The following is a 22,196-nucleotide window of genomic DNA, read 5'->3' as shown; positions in this document are numbered from 1 at the left end:
CCCAGTTTTACAAAACTTACAAAATTTTTTTTTAATGAATCTATATAATATGGTATTTAAAATTGTATTATTAAAAAATTTTAAGATTTCAAATTACATAAATGTATAAGGAACACATACTTATAGAGAAATTTATTTATTAAATGCATTTTTACTAATTTTTATACAAATCTGAATAGGCATTTGTGGAATCGTTTGAATAAATTTTCATATGATTTCATTCATAAATTCCACCCGTATAAAACGAACCTGAAGGCAAAGTCTAATCGGTCTCGACGCCAGCGCGCCACGTGACCGCGCACCAAGTCGATCGTCAACGCCAACCCTTTCGTGCACCCCATGTAAGCGAATGGTTTTAGTGTGGTGTATGAACGATAAGTTACGATAAGCGTGAGGATCACGCTAGCTTCCCATCTTACGATTCCCACGAGACTAGATAGAGCATATAAAACGAGAAATAGAGAGAGAGGATGGCGCTGAGACGGCTGTGAGAGTCGTCAATTGCGAAGCGATTGAGGAAAACGAGACGAGGAAAAAAGAAAGAAGAATGCGTGTTGTAATGTCATTCTCCCCGGTCGCGTGCTGGTAAGCGCGACACTCGATCAGTATCATTTCGCGCGATGCAATCCATCTACTGGACCGGACGGCTGCTGTCGCGTGCACTCTGGAACGGCATCGCGAGCTACAGCAACTCGTGCAGCTCCGAGCAGCAACCGAACGCGGTCGTCGCGAGCAGCAGCAGGCGCCGCGAAGCCTCGCTCATCTCCGCCGTATGCGGCTTCCCGAAGGAACTTGTCCGAAGCCGAATACGCAAGGGTCAATTCGGCGACGACGCCTGGTTCACCGCCAAATTCAGGACGGCCGAAGTCATAGGTGAGGCAAAAGAAACGTGACTTTTTTGACGATTACATCCTCTCTGATTCACAATAAAAGTTTGTCTTTTCTTTTCATGTCTTATTATATTTTTTTTTTGACGTTTATCATTATATCTTCTTTTGACATTTATCATAATGTTTAATTATCTTGACGTTTTCTCTCTTTTCTCCTTTGAATCCGGTGTACTTATTTCAAATACAAAAAATGCAACGCTGCTGAAAGGATCTTCCTAGTCTATTTTTCTCAGCTAGCTTCTGTACTTTTGTATAAATGTTCTCTTCTTCTTCCTACTTTCCCTCATCTTGATTATATTGCTTCACTTTGATTGCAAAAAATTAAATATAATGTATCTGAAAAAATAGACTTACTTTGGTATTGATGCAAGAAATGAGTCACTATTGGAGACAATGCATAATTTTTAAATTGCTAAATTTTTCACAGGCTTTTAAATTTAAATTCTAAATATATTCATCAGAAAAATCAAACAGATCTGTTTACTATATTTAAAAAAAAAATAAGTATAACATATATAGCTTTCTTTGGAAAAAGAGAAAGAAGAGACAATTTTGGAAACAAAAAGAAAAAATACAAGAAAGTACAGAAAGCAGTTAAAAAAAGTAAAATTTAGAGTTCAATGTAAAACAAAATTTAAATTATATTTTTTTAAATAAATTTTAAAGTCATATTCTCTTTTTTGTTTCATGTAATTATTTATATTATTTATGTTATATTATTTATATTATTCATGTAATTATAGATGGTTATATTCTTTCTTCTTGCAATTATGTTTTATTATAAAAATATAAAATTTTTTGACTAGCATTATATAGATAATATTACATAAAGTGTTAAAGATAATATTACATACATTTGGTGCTAATTAGTTTAAATTATAATTTTCCAGGTGTAGCTGATGGTGTTGGAGGATGGCGACACTATGGAATCGATCCAGGAGAGTTTTCCAATTTCTTGATGAGAACTTGTGAGAGGCTAGTTTCTATGGGTAAATTCAGACCTACAGAACCAGCCGGCTTATTAGCACGTAGTTATTATGAATTATTAGAAAATAAACAACCAATATTAGGTAAGCAAACAGATAAATTAAAAAAACGTCAAAATTGATTTATGACAATATATAACTAGTATTGATTTACAATATATAATATTTTTTCGAGATTAATTTCAGATTGATAATACCTTTTTTAGGTAGCAGCACGGCATGTGTTATAGTTCTCAATAAAGAGACAAGCAGCATTTATGCAGCTAATATAGGAGATAGCGGCTTTGTAGTCGTGCGAAGGGGAGAAGTAGTGCATCGCTCTTCAGAGCAACAACATTATTTCAACACTCCCTTCCAATTGTCGCTTCCACCTCCAGGACATTCTAATATGGTACTTCGCGATAGGTACATCATTTTTTATATGTTTATATTTTAGCTACATATTTAACCGCATGCAATAAGACTTATATAATACCATAATTACCATGAAGAAGTTATAAATAATAATCTTCTCTCTTCTTTTTTAGTCCAGAATCTGCTGACACTTCGAGTTTCGGTGTTGAGGATGGCGACGTGATTCTCTTAGCAACCGACGGGGTATTCGACAATGTGCCTGACCAGTTGCTAGTCACCGAGATGCAGAAAATCGAAGGCGAAAGGGATCCGACAAAAATACAGTGCGTCGCTAACACGATAGCATGGATGGCCCGTCGTTTGGCCTTTGACGACGCCTTCATGTCTCCGTTTGCTCAAAGTGCTCGAGAAAATGGGATTGATGCAATAGGTATGTAAGAGAAAATTTTATTAATTATTTCATATATCTCGTTTCAAGCAGCTTTGATATAAACAGAGAAATTGCTTTATAAGAACATCCTAAAAAATTAAATTTTTAATATGTTGCAATATTTTATTCCTTTTTTTTCTTGTTGTAAGAATTGAATCTTAATTGCAGTTCCTTTTTTATTTTATTGATTATATTAGAATTTGATCCATTAATGTGAATAAATTAATAAATGCAATGTTTAAATTAAGAATGCTTGATGATAGAAAAAGTGTGCAAAAATAGATTCACAATTTTCAGGTGGTAAACCGGACGATATTACGGTGCTTTTAGCAACGGTGGCGATATGATAAAACAATAAGCAACAAGTGTATAATAGAGCCCTGATGATCATTGTATTATAGTCCATGTCATTGCGTATATGTATTTAGTTATACATCATTATATTAATCTTACACATATATATGTACATACATACATATATATATGTATGTGTGTGTATGTATGTATGTATATATTTGTATATATAATCCTAATCATTTATTATTTAAATCGAAATAAATGATTTTATAAAATCATTTCTTATTCTCTATTCATTATTATTCATTTCTTTACAACTCTTTGATAATTAATAACGTACTCTTTGGCGATTATGGATGCACTTGTCGATTCACCCTTTCAGCACTCTTATGTGTATATTTATTTACAATAAATTTGTCATTTTTTTTTATAAGCCTTTGCTTAAAAAAAAATGTTTAAGAATTAGAGACAAATCAAGATTGGAGACAAATTAAGATTGGTGAGAAAACATCTTATGTTATGCTTTGTATATTTAATGAGATACTGAAAGAGTTAATACAAATGCATTCTAACAAGAAATGATTAAAGATGTAATTGTCATTAATGACATCGATTGTCGGAATGACAATATATTAATGTCTAATAAGCCAGGAATCCCAGGATTAACGATTAAAAAATTTAAAATCAAATATAATATCAAAATTAGAAGTATATATTAATTATAAGTATTAAATATTTAGCAAGAATTTAATATAGATATGAAATTACATAAAGTTAAGAATTAAGGAAATAAATCGTGCAAAGGGTAAGCATCCTAGGATTCTGGAAGCCAAAAATATAAGAAAAGATAAATATAGGCAAATCTAAAAGAAATTAAAATTTTATAATGATTTAAATCTAGAATTTAAAAGAGAAAATATTTGAAGAATTTAAAGCACACTTGAGAAATCGCGTTAAAAATGATTATTTCTCATAATTTGAATTCCCTCTTTTCTTTGTTTAAATTAGTATATTGCAAAATAAATTCATATTAATATTTAGAGACAATCTGCATTAAAAATTCACGTTTGTTTAGCTTAGAATACCATTGCGCATAACATTTACAAGGATCACAGAAAAAGTTATATCAAAGTTAGTTATTAATCACACATGGTAAAGTAATGTCTACTTTCAAAATAAAAAAGAATTTTAACTTACACAAAATTGTATTGTAATTTAAGAATTCACTCTTTTAAAGCCTTAAGATAGTCTCTTTTGCTTGTCTTTTTCTTTCTCTTTTATTAAAGAATTCAAGAGAAAAATAATATGCAAAATTTGTTATAACATTTATTAATATTAAACAATAACTACAAACAAAAAAAGGAAAAAACATTACTTTTCCATTATTCCCACAGTGAAATGAAGAAGCAATAGTTATTAACTATAATCAATGCAAATCTTCAATGTATTCACATAGTACATAATATACATGTATAAACAAAGTGTGGGAAGTGTGTATATATTATTTCTTTAGATTATATTTAACGATTTGTACTTTGTAGATGTTGCCTAGATTACACTTCACTATTAATAAATATAAATAAATGCTTCAATACACTTTAAAATAGTTTCCCTTGCACAATGGCATTTTTTCTTTCTCTCTCTCTTTTTTTTCCATTGTTACTTGCAAAACTATGAATACGATGAATGTATCACAAAATTACCATCAATCGCAGATATCGTTCTTACAAAAATGACGCTCTCGATATAGTAAATCTAATTAATTTGCGAAAAATTACAACTTCCGTGCACAAAACCGGAAGTATATTCGCGATAGATAGATTTAACCCTCGGAATGCCAATTTAATTGCACTTGCGTGCATATGAAACACTATTTCTATTGAATTGCAGAATTCAGATATAAATCTGCAAAAATTTTAATACTCATTACTATTACAATATGTTAGGATGAAATAAGCTACCGTACACGACATTAGAATCATATATAAACAGTCTGTACACATTGTATATATCTACATAATAACAATTAAAATTACTAATTTTTACAGTTGGATTCACACATTTCAAATTAGTTATAGAATAATCTTCTGAGATTAAAAAATAATATAATTTTATTTATATATTTTAAATAAATCAAGTTAATTTATTTTTTGCAATAACGCTAGAAGCGCAAAGTTTGGCTTCCAAAGAGTTAATCGATAGAGGCCGGATTTTGTATGCAAAAACGAATAATGAAGAACATGTCTGTAAATGTCTGTAAATATGTATGTACAAAATTAAGAAAATAATAACTCCCTGATGATAAACGTCTTACATATCTTCAGCTCTTGTTCATATATAGAATGTACAAGAATTTGTATGCTTTTTCTTATTAAATTCCTTGAAAAACTATCAATTTTCATAATTTAATTATAGACAAGATTATCAATTTTCATCAAACAATTTCTAAATTAAAGAAAATTTCTCTAATATATATATCTTATATATTATTCTTTACATTCTATATACATCTTGGCGCATATTCTGAGTTTTCTTTTATCAATAAAAGTGGTTTGTGTAGCCAATCAGAAGACTTATAAGCCATTTTTAAAGGCACTTTTATTGATAAAAGAGAATTCAGAATATAGGCTCTTGTATATATTATCCTTGTCATATTCTTGTCATATGTGTCTTTGCATACACAAATCCAAATATCAAGTTATTAATAATTCTAAAGATGAAGGAACAACGATAGGGACACGCGCTTCCGCAATGTTCTCGAATAATTTGACATAAGAAACAACATTAGGAAGAAAACTATTGAATGTTTTGATCACTGCACATTGGCTTCCTGCCCCCAATTGAAGCCACCTGGCCTGTCTTCCGGCGGCGGCATGTAATCCGGATCTTCAGGATGTGCGTCGAACAAAGTCTTACTATGGAAAAGGAAAGAAAGATTATATATTATCTTTTCACCAATAATCTCTTATTTTTTACCTATTATTAATTAATTCTATGACATTTCTCAATAAGAAAAGTTTCTCGATTAATGTTTTTATTAATTTTGCAAAGAGAGAGAGAAAGAGAGAGAGAGAGAGAGAGAGATAAAGAAAGAGAGAGAAACAATTTCAACTTATTTAATCATAAGAATTTTTATAATTTTAATTTTAATTTTGCATGACTGTAGCAGTATACTTACAGTATTTGTGGAGTTTTCAAAATCCGGAAACCGCCTCTTAACCGCGGGAATACATCCTCTGCGAAATAATAAGTATGTCCTACTGCCATTCCAACAAGATCGACCCATATTGTATTACCAAGCAATACAGAGAAACCTAACAGTACCCATGGTAGATATGGAGCCTATGAAATATAAAAATAATATCAATAATAATATAAATAATCGTTAGACAAATCATTTATCTAATACAATAATATATCATAACTAGTTTATATCTAACATAAATAATAATGAAAGAATAAATGATAATACAATTTAAGTCAACTTTTAAAATAAAAAAGTAAGACCTACTTGAAAATTTAAAAGTCCGAAGAAGTTCATCCTGACGAAAGGATTTCGTCGCGACCATACATATACTAACATTATAGTAAATGCATGCCCCAGAAATAGCAAATTCACGAAGAATGCAAAAGTCTGTAGATATTTAAGGAATAATAATAATAAAGGACAAAAATATTGTCAACAATATAATCTTAATCTTTGAGTAGCAATATTACTAATTATAACAGACAATATATTTTCCCAAGGATACAATCATGCATATTCCGCCAAAAATGAACATCATTACAAAATCAGCTGTTCTCCTGCGAAAAGATCCTTCTTCCAACATACGGCAATATCGATATGTGAATATCATATTGAACAACAGATTGAACCCAATATTTCCAAAAAACAAGAATGTTGTTATTAACCGCCATATCTGTAATAAATCAAAGTGACATTTCTTAAAAAGCACTTTAAAATGAGTATTGATTATATAATTCTAAACTACCAATAATTTTTAAAACAATTGTATGCAATATGTACTGTCGCAATATATAACACAACAAAGAACAATATAAATCGACATATGCGTTTTTTCTAGCAGTAATGACTTTTGGACTGTCTTATATAATGAAGTCAAGTTTGCATAATTATTTGCATATCTGTATTTTCATACCTGGTACTGTTCCACAATAAGAATGGGATTGAAATACAGTTGAAATGGGGATACCAAGTCCAATTGCTAAAATATTTAAAGTAATTAAGTTCAAGTATACTTAACTCACAAATATATTTCAAAGCGCTTTATTTACAATTAAGTTTAATATTCAATATTCAATATTAATATTCATACAATTAAGTTTACTATAAAATTTATTAATTTAACAAAAATTATTTGTAAATTCATAAATTTGTAATATTATAAAAAATGTATTTATTTTTACAGAATTTTCATTAGTTATTATCTTTTTTACATAATTAAAAAGATAGCAAAGGGGGGAATTGCACTGATATAAATTGTTATTAAATATATAGGATATATCACATGTAAGATTTAATGCTCTCAAAGACAGAGATTTATAAATCTTTCAAGTGCAGACATTTAAAACTGGGAGAAATGAAAGGTCTGAATAGGGGCTAAGAAGTATGCCTCAAGAATTTAGAAATTTAGAAATTCAAAGGATTCTGAGTTATGAAAATATATGCACAGAATAGAAGTCGTCCCGAGATAGAAATCGTCTAAGAAATCGCGATGACAACGAAAGATACGTAGAACGTACGCAATTAAAAAGAGAGAGACAGAGAGAAAGAAGAAAAAAAAGGCATAAATACCACGGCAAGGGTCGTGATGACACAGGCAGTAGTGTAAGCCCGCGTCACCACGGGCATCTGCATGTACTCATGCCATAATGCTTCGTAGGCCATTGGCATTGATTATCGGCGATCTTACGCCCGTATTCCTTCCTTGAGACCTCGCTGCACTCTCGCCGCTCCTTATCCTCTTTCCGCTTCACCATCGCATGTTGCACCAGCGTGGCGGTGTTATCTGCACATCGTATCACGAATTTGTTGTCCGCACGATTTTTGTACACGTAACACGTGAAATTGTCGCCGATTTGCCAAATCTTCGACACGTTGTCGCCAATTGCCGAGAAGTGACTTTTTCTCTCGCAAGTTGCCGATCTGTTCATCGATCATCTGTTCGCGAAGCAGCGAACTTCATCCGTCATCCTTGGATTGTTTACGATCGGACGCTGACCAGGCTGAATTAGACGCTGAAAATTCGTAAAGTTGATTCTTTGCGCGATCGCTCAACGAGAGTACTCGCGAATATAAAGTCGGTTAATATTGCTGTGATTAACCGTTAATAAATAATTAAGAATGGTTCTCACCAAGGAATATCGCATTTGTATGCCGCTCACTACGGAAGAGGTAGTCTTTTCATGCGTTATTTAATTATTTAATTATGCCTCCGGGTAGTAGAGTTATCTACTTATCTGAAAATTTATTATTACAATTATATATTTTTAAATGTTTATCTATATTAATTCTTTTCATGCAAGATAATATTTTTAAAAACTTTTGTTTATATTAATCAATTTTATTTCAGTATCATATTGGTCAGTTATATATGATAGCCAGACATAGCCATGAACAATCTGATAACGATGAGGGAGTAGAAGTAGTAGAAAATACTGCCTGTGAAGATCCTGTTCATGGGAAAGGTCAATACACTGAAAAAAGGATTCATCTCTCCAGGTAAATTTTTTTTTATAATATACTGTAAAATATATATTTATATATATGTATATATAGACAGCATATAGACTTATACATCATGGCCCGTATTCAGAACGCGCTTATAAAGATGTTAGTGCGTTGTTATCCAATAAAAGTATCTGTTTTATGTAAAACAGATACTTCTATTGGATAACAACGCACTAACATCTTTATAAGCGCGTTCTGAATACGGGCCCATGATTTCATCTTTGTCTTTTTAAAATAATTACTATGTTATTTTTTTTTTGTAGTAAACTCCCTTATTGGATACAGTCTATCCTACCGCGAATATTTTACGTAACGGAAAAAGCATGGAATTATTATCCTTTCACTATCACAGGTATGCTATTTTATTTATATAGTACACTGTATCTTTTATAAAGTTTCATATTAGATGCTTTTCTAATAAATATCACTAATTTTATATAAAAATATCCTTGATGAAGATAATATATTCAAATATATTAAAATTTTATACTTTTCTCAATAAAAAAAAATTGGATTTTCTTATTAACATTGTTCTTTTTCTTGCATATTTTCTTGATGACTGCAGAATATACTGTGAGTAATATATAGTATAAGAATTCTTATAAAATTTCCTAAATTTTATCTTTAAATTTTTCTTTTTCAGTGTTCTTTTATACCAAAGTTTCATATAGCAATAAACACTCGGTATGAAAACAACAATGGTTCCACAGAGAATGTAAGTAACATTGTATCTTTCTTACATTAAATATTTTGTCATACTAATTAATATTTTATAATTAATATATAATGTTATTAGTAATAATAATAATTTTATTATTATTTCTAAATTGTAGTGCTTAGGTTTGTCACCTATTGAATTGATCCATCGCGAGGTTGATTTTGTGGACATTGCATATGATGAGATTTCTGCGAAACATTACAAAGAAGAAGAAGTAAGCTTACACAATATAAAATGACACACATTTAATTTTTAACAATTTATTCTAAATAAAATATTATTTTAATACTTGTAACAGGATCCGAAGTTTTTCCAATCAAAACGAACAGGACGCGGTCCTTTGGTTGAAGGTTGGAGAGATACGACACAACCCATAATGTGTTCGTATAAATTAGTTCACGCATCATTCGAAGTCTGGGGCATGCAAACACGAGTTGAGGATTTCATACATAGAGTAAGTTTATCCAGTTAGTTATTTGCTTGCCTCATATTTTAATAATGTTATTTTCTTAATAATATCTAATATGAAGATCGTGATTATCTAGAAGATATTTAAATGCTACATATCATTATATGTTTGATTCAACTTGCACACAGAATGAGGCTGAAACATTTAAAAAAATTTGATATTTACTATTCATTCATTTTTCATAATTTTAGTGTATAAGGGACATCCTGCTGCTGGGTCACAGACAAGCTTTTGCCTGGATTGACGAGTGGTACGACATGAACTTGGAGGACGTCCGGCAGTATGAGCAGAAGATGCAGGCCGAGACGAATGAAAAAGTCAGATTAAGGAATCAGCTCAACGAGAAGCAGCCCGGTACACCAACTTCGCCCGCGCCGACCACACCGACGGCAAAGTCGCCCACGCAATTGAATCGATCGTGGTTTTCTTGGTCGTAGCCACAAGATTAGCGCGACAGTTGATCTCGGGTGCTAAAGCAATTCTTTGTCGATTTAGTTAATATTCAAGTGATTTTCTCTATTTTTCACATTCAAGTATATCGACTATTCTGGAGAATGTGCAAATCGATAACAATGATATATTCTTTCAATGAATTCTATATTAATAATTTAATCAACAGTTTGATTGCTTGCAACTTTAAAGCATTTTTTAAAAATATATATATTTCTTTAATAAAGTTTATGTTTTTATCACATTGATCTGTGGTTTTTCCACAAATAGAATATCAGTATTTTTTTTATAAAAAAAGATTTTTCATATAGGAGATTAGAAGATAATTAATTTATTAATAGTGATTTTAATTACATATATATAAAGATATAATTCCTCTCTTTATATATAGTTACATATATAAAGAGTAGTCAATAAAAATATATTAAAAGAATATGTCTTTGTAATTGATTACAGCATTTCTAGGGATGTCTCATATACATATGAACAATTCTGTGTACGTAGGCTTGTCGTAAAACGATTTTTATTTCCGTTTCAATGTACAAGTGCACTCCGAAATGTCGCATACTAGTTAAATTGCATGGTTCAAGTTCAGGAATAAAGGAGCTGATCTAAGTTGATCATTTCAAAAATAGCGTACAGTCAAATTTTGAAATACTTGTTTTTTAGATATAATTAAGATATTATAATTTAGATTTCGAGGTTCCACATATTTAGGCTTTCCACACAACTTATACATATAAATTACTTTTGTCTCATTTGTGTTTTACTCGTGAATTAGCAATAAATTAATTTTATCGTTTAAATTATATTTTATAAGTTATATAGCGTAATTTATTAAGAATAAGTTAAATTTTTATCTGCAGTTTATGTATAGAAGCACTTAAAAATATATGTATTTGCAAATAATTCAAATTTATTCAAATATGAATATATATCCACTATATTATGCATATAGTTATATATTTACATTATTTTTAGATCAATAATTTATTTTATTCTTCATTGGCCAGCATATAATATTTACCAATAAATACATAATGTTTTAATTGAAATACAATTGAGTCATTCAGTATTAATACAAATAAAATTGCAACAATATAGACACAATAATTTATACTCAAAAATAATTTGCATATTTGCTCCATTACCGCCTAATTAGGATTAACAAATATCGAATGTAATCTGCTGACGACCGGATGTTGTAACGGTGTAATGAGAACACGTGCCATTTCGCCAACATGACCTATCAGCAAAATTTCGTTTGAATCATCAGCTGCTACTAAATCGCTAACATACTATTAAGTTAATAAAAAATGGATTAAAATAATGAAATCTTCTACAACTTATTATATTAATAAGATTAAAATATCAAAATTATTATTTTACAAAATTGTTCATAAAAATTAATATCTTACAAGCATTACAATGATCTGTAAGTTGAACAAGAGGATATAACAAAGAAAGTTCTTGCAATCTCATTAATTCCTCAGGTTCTTCTAACGAAGTCGAAGCTATCTAAAAATACATGATAAATGACATTGGATGTGTTCTTTTTCTCCTTAGTTCATCAAAATTTAAAACTAAAATAACCATGTAGTACGATTTGTAGTAAAGTTGATACAAAACGAAAAAATTTTAATCGGCTTTTAACTGCTCTTCTCCAGTAGAAATTTCTTACATTGGCATAACTTGTCGCGGAATTTAACATAGTTTCCGAATGAATGCCACGTTGCTCATTCCGATGGAGTTGCGTGGCGGCTTCCGTAATTAATTCGCTGAATCTAGCTGCTACTTCCTTCCATCTCATCAAATCACTAGGCTATAAAATAAAATTGGAATGAAATATAAGGAAAATATTTAAGAATATATTTAAGAATGAGTTGTATTTAAATATATGATTTTCATCATATAAAGTTAAAGAAGAGCAAATTAATATATAATTAAAAATTAATATATGTGAAAGTATATATATATATATATATATATATATATATATATATATATATAAATTTTTAATTCTTAATTAAATTTAATTTAATGAAATAATGTCTCTCTTTTTGTTTGATATTAAGCAAATAAATATGATCACCGATAAATTAAAAAACACTGGCAAAAGAGCGATAGGCAAGGGAGATCCACGCAATTCAGAACATTCAGACGGCGGTCCTGATAAAGTCAAATATCTCAAAAGATCCAAGATATCAATCAAAAGCTCGCCATGACGACCACCGACATCCTGTCTAATGAGCCCTAAAGCATCCTGCGCGATAACTTGTGCTTCCACACCTGGATTATCAGCTGTTCATAAAATATTTATTTAAAACTTGTGTATTACATTCATAAAACATATATCACAAAAAAGTTATTAAAATATTTAACATTGAAAATTAATATGTTAATAAGAATCTATAGAAAATTAAGTGGACAAAAAAGATTAACTACAAATTCTTGTTTTAACATTAAAGACATTTTTTAGACATTTAATCTTGATTAAAATTTTAATTAAGTTTTTAATAAAGTTATCATGATATCATAATTGGCAAAACTTGAATTTTGCTGACGATGTATTTATAAATGTATGTCGAAGAATATTGCGTTTTTCGCATTGTGATTTTAATAACAAATAAGTTGCGATATAAGAAATAATTTCACCACTATTCTCTCTCTTTCTTTCTCTTTCTCTCTCTTGTATAATTTAAATGCATTCTTAATTTTTATTTTTTATTTATCATTATTTACTTACCGAGGATCAATTCTTGTACATGCTGCGGCATAATCGGCTTTTTTAGGTGACTGAGAAAAATCTGTAAAGCCGCTGCACATTCCAAAGCCGCATTGTTTGACCCTTCAAAGTACGGTTTATGGCCCTTCTTTAAAGAATTAAGGATATATCGTCGAAGTTCACGACGTCCTGCCCGACGAAATAGTCCTTCCACTCTAGCATCTTTAATGAACAATTAAAAAAAATATTGTTATATATATAAAATAAATATTTTGTACAACGCATAAAGTAAATTCTTACTTTTCTTCAAAAAATGTATAAGTTCTCTCACTGCATCTAAAGACTTTTGCGATATTATGTCATCACCTGCGTCTTGTCTGAAAATTAAAAGAATACGGAAGTGAATAATGAGAAACATTAAACAAATAAGCAATTTTTTTAAAGTTAACGGATGTATGTAAAAAGTTGGTAAATGATTTGATGCAAATCAAAAAACATTTTTGTTCTCAGCATCATGTGTCCTTGTTACATCCTTCATATACGAGTTTATAAAGAGCTGTAACAATCCCCTTGTTCGAATCTTTTAAGTATGTCGAGACAAATTTTTCATCGCTATTTGTTATTTTATTTATCTGTGAGCGCGATCCTAGTTTGTGGATTGTCGCGAAGAGTTCCTAGAGGTGCGTCCTGTCCCTCATGTAGTCAAGATTGTCCAGAAGCTTTGACTGTTCAGTTACCATGGTAAGAATAATTTAAATATAAGAGTTTTATATAAATAGGCATCCTTTTAAAGGATTTCAGAATTAAAATTTTTAATATATATTAATTTAAAAATTCAATTATATCAGATTCGAAAGATTCATATAAAACATACTCTTAAAATTCCACTTAATATCAGATATTAAAAGACTAGAAAAATTTAAAAAAATTGTTTAAGAGCTTATTTTTTAAGTTTAAAGAAAATTAAAAAATTTACACAAATGTTCCAGGTATCCAGAACAAGAATCAAATTTGCAGCCGCGAGTCTTACAAGATTCTCCTGTTAATTCGCTTCAAAATTCTTTTCACTCCAGTTTGATAAAAGGAGGAATTTCCCAGGATATAACATACGACAATAATATTTTATCAAGTCAAAATTCAGCGTCTCTCGGAAACTACAAGAGTTTCTCTCCACAAGAACCTGCGAGCGAAAATTTATTATTCAAAAACTCTGTTAATAAGTATCCGAAATTTATAGACAGGCGAGAAATCTTTTCTCAGGACAAATCTGCGACTAGATATCCTCTTGCTCGCGTTCTTCCATTAAGGCAAATTTTCAAACCGGAAAATATTTTCAGAAATCCTCGTAATAAATATTCTAGCTCTTCATTAGAAGATAGAAGCTTCGCGAATAATATAAAAGACAAAAAAGAGCCTACAAATAAAATGTTCATTTATCGTGCCGATAGAGACACAGAGTCTTTAAATTCAAACAACGCTTCTTCTTCAAATGTCATCTGGCCACAGAAATTCAGCCCGAAGACTGAAAATACTTTTCGATTCCGCCCGGATCCAGCTTTTCGCATCTTCGATAGAAAAAGAAATGCAATTAGAAAATCTCTGAGTCCTGTTAATCAGCAGCATAATCTAACGTATCCTCGAAAAAGATATAATTCCGTAGATTTCGTTCTGCCAGAACTTAAACGTGATTCTTACGTTCATCCTCTTAAAGATATTTGGAAGCCGACGAAAAACGATGAGTTCTCCGATAATTGGGACAACAAAATAGAATATTTATCACAGTCTTCAAATCAAGAACAGTTAAAACAAGCTGATAATTTCTTAGAAATGTATCCTGCGAAAGAACAAGAAATTACTACCGAGGATAATAGTAAGCAAATCAATAAGTCTTATGTGTTCCCTCAGAATTTAGATACCTGGAAATTGACGGACAATAAGGAATCCTTCGGTAATTGGGATTACATCGCATACAAAGATTCGCAGGAATCTGCAAAAATTAATCAATTGCAAGAAGCTGAAAATAATTGGCTACAAATGTTCCCCGCGATGGAAAAGAATATTAAACACTTTGAAAATGAGAAAGACAAAGATAAGGAATTCGCGGAGCAAGAAAATATGAATGAGGAATATTTTGAAGATGAGATTGTACAAGATGCCCTTGAAGAAATTGAACAAAGGAGATATAATCCTTATGCTTTTCCACAAAATATGAATTGGAAGACAACGCAAGATAAAGAACTTTTCGATAACTTAGATTATACGCACAAAAATTTACAACAGACAGATCAATTGAAAATATATTCTGAAGAGAATAATGATAAATTCTTTCAGAATAAAGGAAACGAAAATATAATTCTTGAAACACAAGCTGATGATGATCAAATTAATCCTGCACTCATGCTTAGTACCCATAATGCTTACATTCTTCCTCAATATTTAAATAATGCGAAATATCCTGTCGATTCCTTAGAGATGCACAAAATACCAGAAGCTAAAAATAATATATTACATGTGAATTCTATGGAAGAAAGCGATGAGAGCTTCTTTGTAAACGAAGATATTATTCAGAATAACGCGCCTATTCAAGATTTGCCTCTATCTAAGCACATTTTTGATATGGATAAATATAGCAGCCGTATTATAAATAAAGAAAATAAAGATAACACTCAAGTTTTGACGAGACTTGATCCTGATCTGTTGGATGATATTGAAGATCTCCCACTAGAACCAACCGAATCGACATCAGTAGAATCTCTTGCAGAATTTTCCACATCCGAGCAATAATAATATAAAATTAGCATTATACGTAGTGTGCCACACTTTACGAGTTATTGATTTATTTAAAATTGTCATTAATATAACTGATACTTAATCAAGAACTTGTTGTATATGTTATATGTTTGAAAAAAAAATTTTATATGTAGATTTCATATGTATATTATTTGTAATGAAACGGATTGTTTCAAACTTCATTATTATCATTCATCAAAATAAATAAGAAACCAAAGATTTGTGTGGTTTTATTGCATTATTTGATTTCGTAAATTATTATCATTCTCCAAAAATATAGAATATATGTGTAAAAATTAATATAAATATAAAAAAATTAATACGCAATAAAAAGTAATTTGCAATAGATGATTTCTTTTTCTCAAGCAATTATATTAAATATTTTATTCTATTATTTTATAAAAATCTTTTGTTCAAAATTAGCTTTGAATGAATATTGCAACTTGTATCCTCTATATAATAATTACGCACAAAAATTTACAATAGATGGATCAATTGAAAATATATTCTGAAGAGAATAATGATAGGTCTTTCAGAATAAGAGAAACCAAAATATAATTTTTGAAAGTAAAACACAAGCTAGTGATGCTCAAATCCCACACCCGTGATTAATATTTATAATGCTTACATCTCAATACTTAATTCTTCCTCAATATTTAAATATTTTAAATGATGCGAAATATCCTGTCGATTCCTTGGAGATGCAGAAAATACCAGAAGTTAAAAATAATATATTACATGTAAATCCTATGGCATAAAAAATTCTTTGTAAACAAATATATTATTCAGATATCATTCATTATTTACTTTTTTGACATGAATTTGTTCTGCTCTTATTGTAATTAATAAATACATAATAAAAAATAAAATGTATATATGTTTTTGAACATTCGTATGAATGAATGAGTTATCTGCTGATCCACATAAATTTTTCTACATGCAAAAAGCGAATATGCTTCTTATTGCCTGTTAGATCCATCAAACCTATGGAATTTGATATATAAGCGAAAAGAAGTGCGTACAAAGAAATCAGAACGATATGTGTAATTTCGTTGCGACATGAATGGAAATGCAATTAAATCGATGAAGTTTTGCAAGTTAATAATACGCAGCAAATTGTCAAGGTGTTGTAATACACGTATTTACCCGTATTTATAAACAATTTGCTTTGCAAAGAAAAATTCAGGACATGTATGTATAATTAATAAATGTATAAAAATGTTATTGATTATGTAAATTAGGTAGGTACAGAAGATTTTTTTATTATTACTTCCCCTTCAATATTTTTATGTTTTAATTTCATAAATTCCATCTTAAATGTTTTTATAAATGCTAGGAATCGCAAAAAGAATATTTCTTATTATATCAATAATTAATTATTTTCTGTAATTTTGAACGGACTATAATTGAATAGTATAATAAAGTGTAATTTATAGAATAGTATAATTTAATTTAGCTAGAAAAATAATTATTAGTAGTCAAAGAGGTAATAAATAATTTTAATTTAAATAATTTTTAAATTAATATTTTTTCAAGTTTTTGATTACCCAGATATCTACGATTAAATTTAATAAATAAAGAGACAAACAAATAATAAATAAATAGATAAATAATAAATTAAATAAACAGGAACCGTATATAATAAAACAATTGAATAAGATTAAGTAATTAAATAAAAACAAGACATTTATCAAAAAAACGATATAAAATATTGTTGATCACGTGCTATATTATTTCTATTTATTAAAAAATATGAAATTAAATATATAATAAAAAAGCAATTATCTTCTTTTTAATTTTCCTTTAATTTTACCTACATAACTTGATCGTCACGCGCAATTCCGCGGTAACGCAATAATGAAGGAGCATATATTGATTAATCATGTGTTGAAATTTGCCGATGCATCGAATTGTTCGCATAATTTCGCAACGTGGGTGATTTCGTCGTCAACTCCGATTTCGCAGCTAGTCGCGGATTCCCTTAAAAAACCGACGCACTCGTCGTGCTTCATCAGTTCGGTTTCAACTCTGATTTCGACTTGCCAACATGCATTCGAAGAGTTGCTACGCGTTATTCCTGCTGGCGCTAGTCGCCTGTCAGGCTGCACCTTCACACAAGATAATCGAGAAGTCAAACAACGAAACAGAAGCCAAGCTTGCCAAAGAAGACCTCAAGTTAGAAAGTACTGGTGCGGATAAAGATAGAGCAAAGAAGTCGACAACTTTCTGCGTGCAGGTCCACTCGGGAAAGGAAGAAATAGTTCCTTGTAAGCAGGAGATAAAAGAAACGCCGGTTGTAAATATCAAATCTCCCGAGTACAGACCGCAAACCGCACCGCTACAGTATCCAGTTTCGAATATCGTGATCCAACAACCGGTACCGCAATCCTCTTCGAGCGTTCCTGTGCATCAAGCTCCTCAAGTAATTCCTCAGCAGACCGTCGTACATGTTCCGGTTCAGCCTCAACAGAGCGCCAGCTTTACAGCTCCTCAGCTAGTTCCTCAGCCAATACCTCAACAACACGTCCATGTTCAAACTCAACCGCAACACTTCTCCGTGCCAGAGCTAGTTCCTCAAGTTCATGTGCAACAGCCTGTAGTACCAGCTCCGGCTCCAACGCCGATCATTAACATCGTACCGGCTCCCGCCGCACCCTGCGAAAAACCAGAACCCCAGCCACCACAACAAATTCATACAGTCCACGTTGTTCAACCATCCCAACCGGCACCACAATTACCTGTGAACCATCCCGTTGTTCAACCATCCCAACCGGCACCACAATTACCTGTGAACCATCCCGTTGTTCAACCACCCCAACCGGCACCACAACCGCCTGCGATCCACGAGAAACCACTGGTCAGACCGATAAAAGTGGAGCAAGAAAGGCCACCACAGGTAGGAAGAGAATAAGTTCAGATATAAATATATATAGAGTACACACAGGATATGTTACAAAAGTTATAAGTCAATACATGATATAAATTTAACTTCTTTTGAAAACTATCGATATTTAAAAATTTAATTGTAGATAAAAAAGATCTAGATAAAAAATTGGAAAAAATTAATTTAAAAATTATTTAAAAATTGATTACTTATCTTGCTATCTTTGCTATTAATAATTATCTTTCTAATTGAATTAGATTAGTTATTATACTATTCGATTATATAAAGTTCGTTTGAAATTAACAAAGAAGTAATTAAAAAATTATTGATATATTAATAAATATTTTTCGCAACAGGAAATAAATGTACCTGTCGCACATCTTCCCTGTAAATCCAACGTGATATTTGCAGCACCTTCTCCTGTGGAAGTTATTTACCGTGAGGAAGAGCCGGCAAAGTTCGTCGAGGTACAATGTCATATGTATAAGATTTGTCAATTTGGCAAATTGTTAAATTTTTGAATTTTCTTTTTCAAAAGTTCTTGTAGTTTTAATTTTCTGAATCTGCAAACTTTTTTTTAATAACTACTATATCTCACATAAAATATCAATACCATATAAAATGTTATTTCTCGTTCTAATATGTGTTCCATTATCATGCAGTATGTACCAGTATCGCAAGAATCATATGAGTGCAGTTGTCGATCCGAACAGCAGTCTAAGGTCAAGCCATCCAAGCATCACGTAACGTTATATCCTACCAGCGGAAGTATGTCCCTTAGGTCTCCGATGATGGCCGTACAATACAATCCCAGCATGGGAAGTGAAGACACATCGCCCGTAGTTTTTGCCACACAGACCAGAGAAGCGGTGAGTATCACACCGATTAGAATTAAACACATAATCTGACACTGATATGCAACAGCTTGTGATATTAAACGAGCAATATCTTGTGATTTCGATTGTGCGATTTTTAAAAAGCAAAAAACCTTGAAGAAAACGACATCAAAAGATTCCTATCTACGCTATTCTATTTTTTCCATGAAGAATTGATATAATAAAGAGAGATTCTTTCTTCTTTAAAGATTCGACAGTTCGATTGAAAGACCTAAAAATATAATATTTGGTTTTACGCACACAGGTTTAATCCTTTATATCCTCGGTGACCTCGTTAAGGAAATTGGACCAAGCGACTTAAAGATTGTACTGCAAATTTTGATTCAACGTCTATGACGTTGTATTGAACGTGTATTTTTGACTTCCTTGAAATTTTCTTATGTATTATATTTGTTTAGAAAATAAAAAGAATTATATATAAAACCTTTTCGATTGTTCTCCTCCGACTCCCGATATACACATCCACTTCTATCATATATAATATAGCGTAATATATCAGTTATTGCGTTACGTGGAATCTTTTGATGCGTATGAAGCGAAACACTAGTCAAGTGCTTAACTAAGGGTAGAAATTGAATACTGAAAATTAAAAATCGATTCTAAATACAGATGCATTCAAACTATAAAAAAATGCAAGTCCTGACCTTGAAAAGAATTAAGAAAAGAAAAAAATAATTACATATACCAAATATATTAGAAAATACAATTTTTACATAGATAATAAATATCACATTATCTTTTTTCAGGAAGGAAGACATCATCATAAAAAAAAGCTCCCTTTGCATCTCTCGGTACAATATCCTGCATATAGTTCCTTCAATCCTCCTACATATGAATCTAACTCATATCTTCCCTCGACATATAATAATTACCCTTATGCATATTCATCTTCCGGAACCTATAGCTCTTACCCTGCGACAAATTACAATTCTTATTCCAAGGAATACTCTTATCCCTACAGTACCGTACCGCTGATCACTGTAAATACAGGAGGACCATTTTATAGGAATTTAGAAAACGAAAACTCACAGGAGTTTTCGACAGATAACAAAAGTATACAAGAAACCCTTTCAAATGTGGAGGATGTCTCTTTCAGTAATCAAAAGCGAGGGGCTATCTCCACTCAATTTACGAATGACAAACAGAAAGAAATCACGAAAGAATTATCGGTGGAGGAAGAAAACATTAAACAGATCGGTCCAAAAACTGACGAGATTTTGAAACAAAAAGAAGAATAGAACGAGCTCTCAAATCTTTGAAGACATGCCTAAATAATTTGTTAATTGACTTAACGTAAATATGTATTTAATAACTACATATTTTATTATTTATATATAACGTTATTAATTTTTATCTAATTTTTTTAATTTTTTATACATATATTGTAAATGTTAAGAAATGGAAAATTTTTCCCTATTAATAAATATAATAAAATATTAAACTTTTTTTTCAATTGTAATTTATAAGTTCAAACACTCACCGTCTCGAGCTCTGCACTCCCATTTTTATAATGTTCCTCTATGTATCTTTCGGCCGATATAGGTTTTTTCAACACGAGACATATTTACACACGTGATTTGTTTTCTGATCGTACGTTTACAAATTTTAAAGTTGTCAGATTTGAGGTTGAAATTTTTCGAAACGCTTCAATTAATTTTCATGAACAAATTCATGTTGTTAATTGAAGAATCTAAATCCTGCAAAATATTAAATGTGACAATAAAAAATTCATCATATGCATATAATTTTATGGTTTAAAAATTTACTTTTCACGATTTTTTTGTTGTATTAATATATGTAAAATATTTTTATATATTTTACATACACATATGAAATATAGAATATACCCTATATTCTAAGAATATTGTGTCTTATAGGGTATGAAAATTTTTTCTATATATTAACATAATAAAAATGTCTTATATATATATGTTTCTTATATAGTTAAAAAATATATTCATTTCATTTATTGAGAAGATTTGCAGTATAAACTAAATGCAGTATAAATTACATGACTCATAATATAAATATGAATGTAGCAATATAAAAAATTATTATGTAAATATTATTATGTAGCATATTTTTACAGTTTAAAAATTAAATTATTAACTCTTTTATACATATATTGAAGTCATGTTATTGAGGTGTCTGAAATCTATGGACAAAATCATTTAATATTTCTTCTAAATTTGCTCCGAATTGTTGGAAACACCATTTACTTGTTGCTGGATATATCAACGCTATAACAATGGCGCTTATTGTTAAAGGAATGAACAACTTCCAAATCAACTATAAAAAAATTAATTATGATTAATTATAAATTAATCAAATGCATTTTAAATACACACGTGAAATATCCAAGATATAAGCAGCCATCCCATCAACATTATCGCAACTGTGATTAAATACGGAATGTATTCCGAACGAAGAATATATTTCAAATAGGGAATTTTATCGCTCAAATCCATTAACATGATTTCCAGCTGTATTATTAAAAATATTTATAATAGATCCTAATTATTATAATAAATTCAATTGAAAACATTAACTCACAT

At 30.3% G+C, this 22,196-nt stretch overlaps 6 protein-coding genes across 12 annotated transcripts; 4 read left to right on the top strand and 2 right to left on the bottom strand.

Moving 5' to 3' along the window:
• Positions 1–154: 154 nt before the first annotated feature.
• On the top strand, positions 155–4,566 carry LOC145961463 (protein phosphatase PTC7 homolog). The gene is made up of 5 exons (XM_083081669.1): positions 155–873; positions 1,781–1,960; positions 2,083–2,281; positions 2,404–2,660; positions 2,958–4,566. Exons 1-5 carry the CDS (start codon positions 621–623, stop codon positions 3,005–3,007), a joined length of 939 nt encoding a protein of 312 aa, XP_082937795.1. The 5' UTR covers positions 155–620; the 3' UTR covers positions 3,008–4,566.
• Der-2 (Derlin 2) lies at positions 4,384–8,118 on the bottom strand. Its single transcript, XM_083081677.1, has 6 exons — positions 7,774–8,118; positions 7,118–7,183; positions 6,710–6,877; positions 6,469–6,591; positions 6,136–6,299; positions 4,384–5,872 (listed from the first exon to the last, which is right to left on the bottom strand). Exons 1-6 carry the CDS (start codon positions 7,870–7,872, stop codon positions 5,770–5,772), a joined length of 723 nt encoding a protein of 240 aa, XP_082937803.1. The 5' UTR covers positions 7,873–8,118; the 3' UTR covers positions 4,384–5,769.
• On the top strand, positions 7,801–11,876 carry Rdgbbeta (cytoplasmic phosphatidylinositol transfer protein 1). Its single transcript, XM_083081670.1, has 8 exons — positions 7,801–8,373; positions 8,552–8,700; positions 8,973–9,061; positions 9,275–9,282; positions 9,353–9,424; positions 9,543–9,641; positions 9,726–9,881; positions 10,088–11,876. Exons 1-8 carry the CDS (start codon positions 8,323–8,325, stop codon positions 10,331–10,333), a joined length of 870 nt encoding a protein of 289 aa, XP_082937796.1. The 5' UTR covers positions 7,801–8,322; the 3' UTR covers positions 10,334–11,876.
• LOC145961465 (uncharacterized) lies at positions 11,330–22,080 on the bottom strand. Of its 6 annotated transcripts, none has more exons than XM_083081672.1 (13): positions 21,990–22,080; positions 21,762–21,930; positions 21,122–21,338; positions 19,415–19,501; positions 19,115–19,315; positions 14,048–14,251; positions 13,568–13,796; positions 13,372–13,448; positions 13,093–13,293; positions 12,439–12,647; positions 12,028–12,168; positions 11,765–11,864; positions 11,330–11,592 (listed from the first exon to the last, which is right to left on the bottom strand). In XM_083081672.1, the coding sequence occupies exons 7-13, from the start codon at positions 13,585–13,587 to the stop codon at positions 11,501–11,503; spliced, it is 840 nt and encodes a 279-aa protein (XP_082937798.1). In that variant the 5' UTR covers positions 13,588–13,796; positions 14,048–14,251; positions 19,115–19,315; positions 19,415–19,501; positions 21,122–21,338; positions 21,762–21,930; positions 21,990–22,080; the 3' UTR covers positions 11,330–11,500. The 6 variants fall into 6 exon arrangements, with proteins under 6 accessions (XP_082937798.1, XP_082937800.1, XP_082937802.1 ...); XM_083081674.1 differs by having other exon boundaries at positions 14,102–14,251; XM_083081676.1 differs by lacking the exons at positions 13,568–13,796; positions 14,048–14,251 and having other exon boundaries at positions 19,115–19,165.
• Positions 13,660–15,890, top strand: LOC145961470 (uncharacterized). The gene is made up of 2 exons (XM_083081680.1): positions 13,660–13,812; positions 14,061–15,890. Exons 1-2 carry the CDS (start codon positions 13,661–13,663, stop codon positions 15,853–15,855), a joined length of 1,947 nt encoding a protein of 648 aa, XP_082937806.1. The 5' UTR covers position 13,660; the 3' UTR covers positions 15,856–15,890.
• LOC145961458 (uncharacterized) lies at positions 17,627–20,903 on the top strand. Of its 2 annotated transcripts, none has more exons than XM_083081650.1 (4): positions 17,627–18,757; positions 19,102–19,212; positions 19,408–19,614; positions 20,388–20,903. In XM_083081650.1, the coding sequence occupies exons 1-4, from the start codon at positions 17,909–17,911 to the stop codon at positions 20,877–20,879; spliced, it is 1,659 nt and encodes a 552-aa protein (XP_082937776.1). In that variant the 5' UTR covers positions 17,627–17,908; the 3' UTR covers positions 20,880–20,903. The 2 variants fall into 2 exon arrangements, with proteins under 2 accessions (XP_082937776.1, XP_082937777.1); XM_083081651.1 differs by lacking the exon at positions 20,388–20,903 and adding an exon at positions 19,886–20,077.
• Positions 22,081–22,196: the final 116 nt, after the last annotated feature.

The sequence above is a fragment of the Camponotus vicinus genome, unplaced genomic scaffold (assembly GCF_025532165.1).
Source record: "Camponotus vicinus isolate PSW18456_S1 unplaced genomic scaffold, iyCamVici1.0 SCAF_11, whole genome shotgun sequence".
Lineage (NCBI taxonomy): Eukaryota > Metazoa > Arthropoda > Insecta > Hymenoptera > Formicidae > Camponotus > Camponotus vicinus.
The sequence above is the reverse complement of the archived record's forward strand: the minus strand, read 5'-3'. Positions and strand labels throughout refer to the sequence as shown.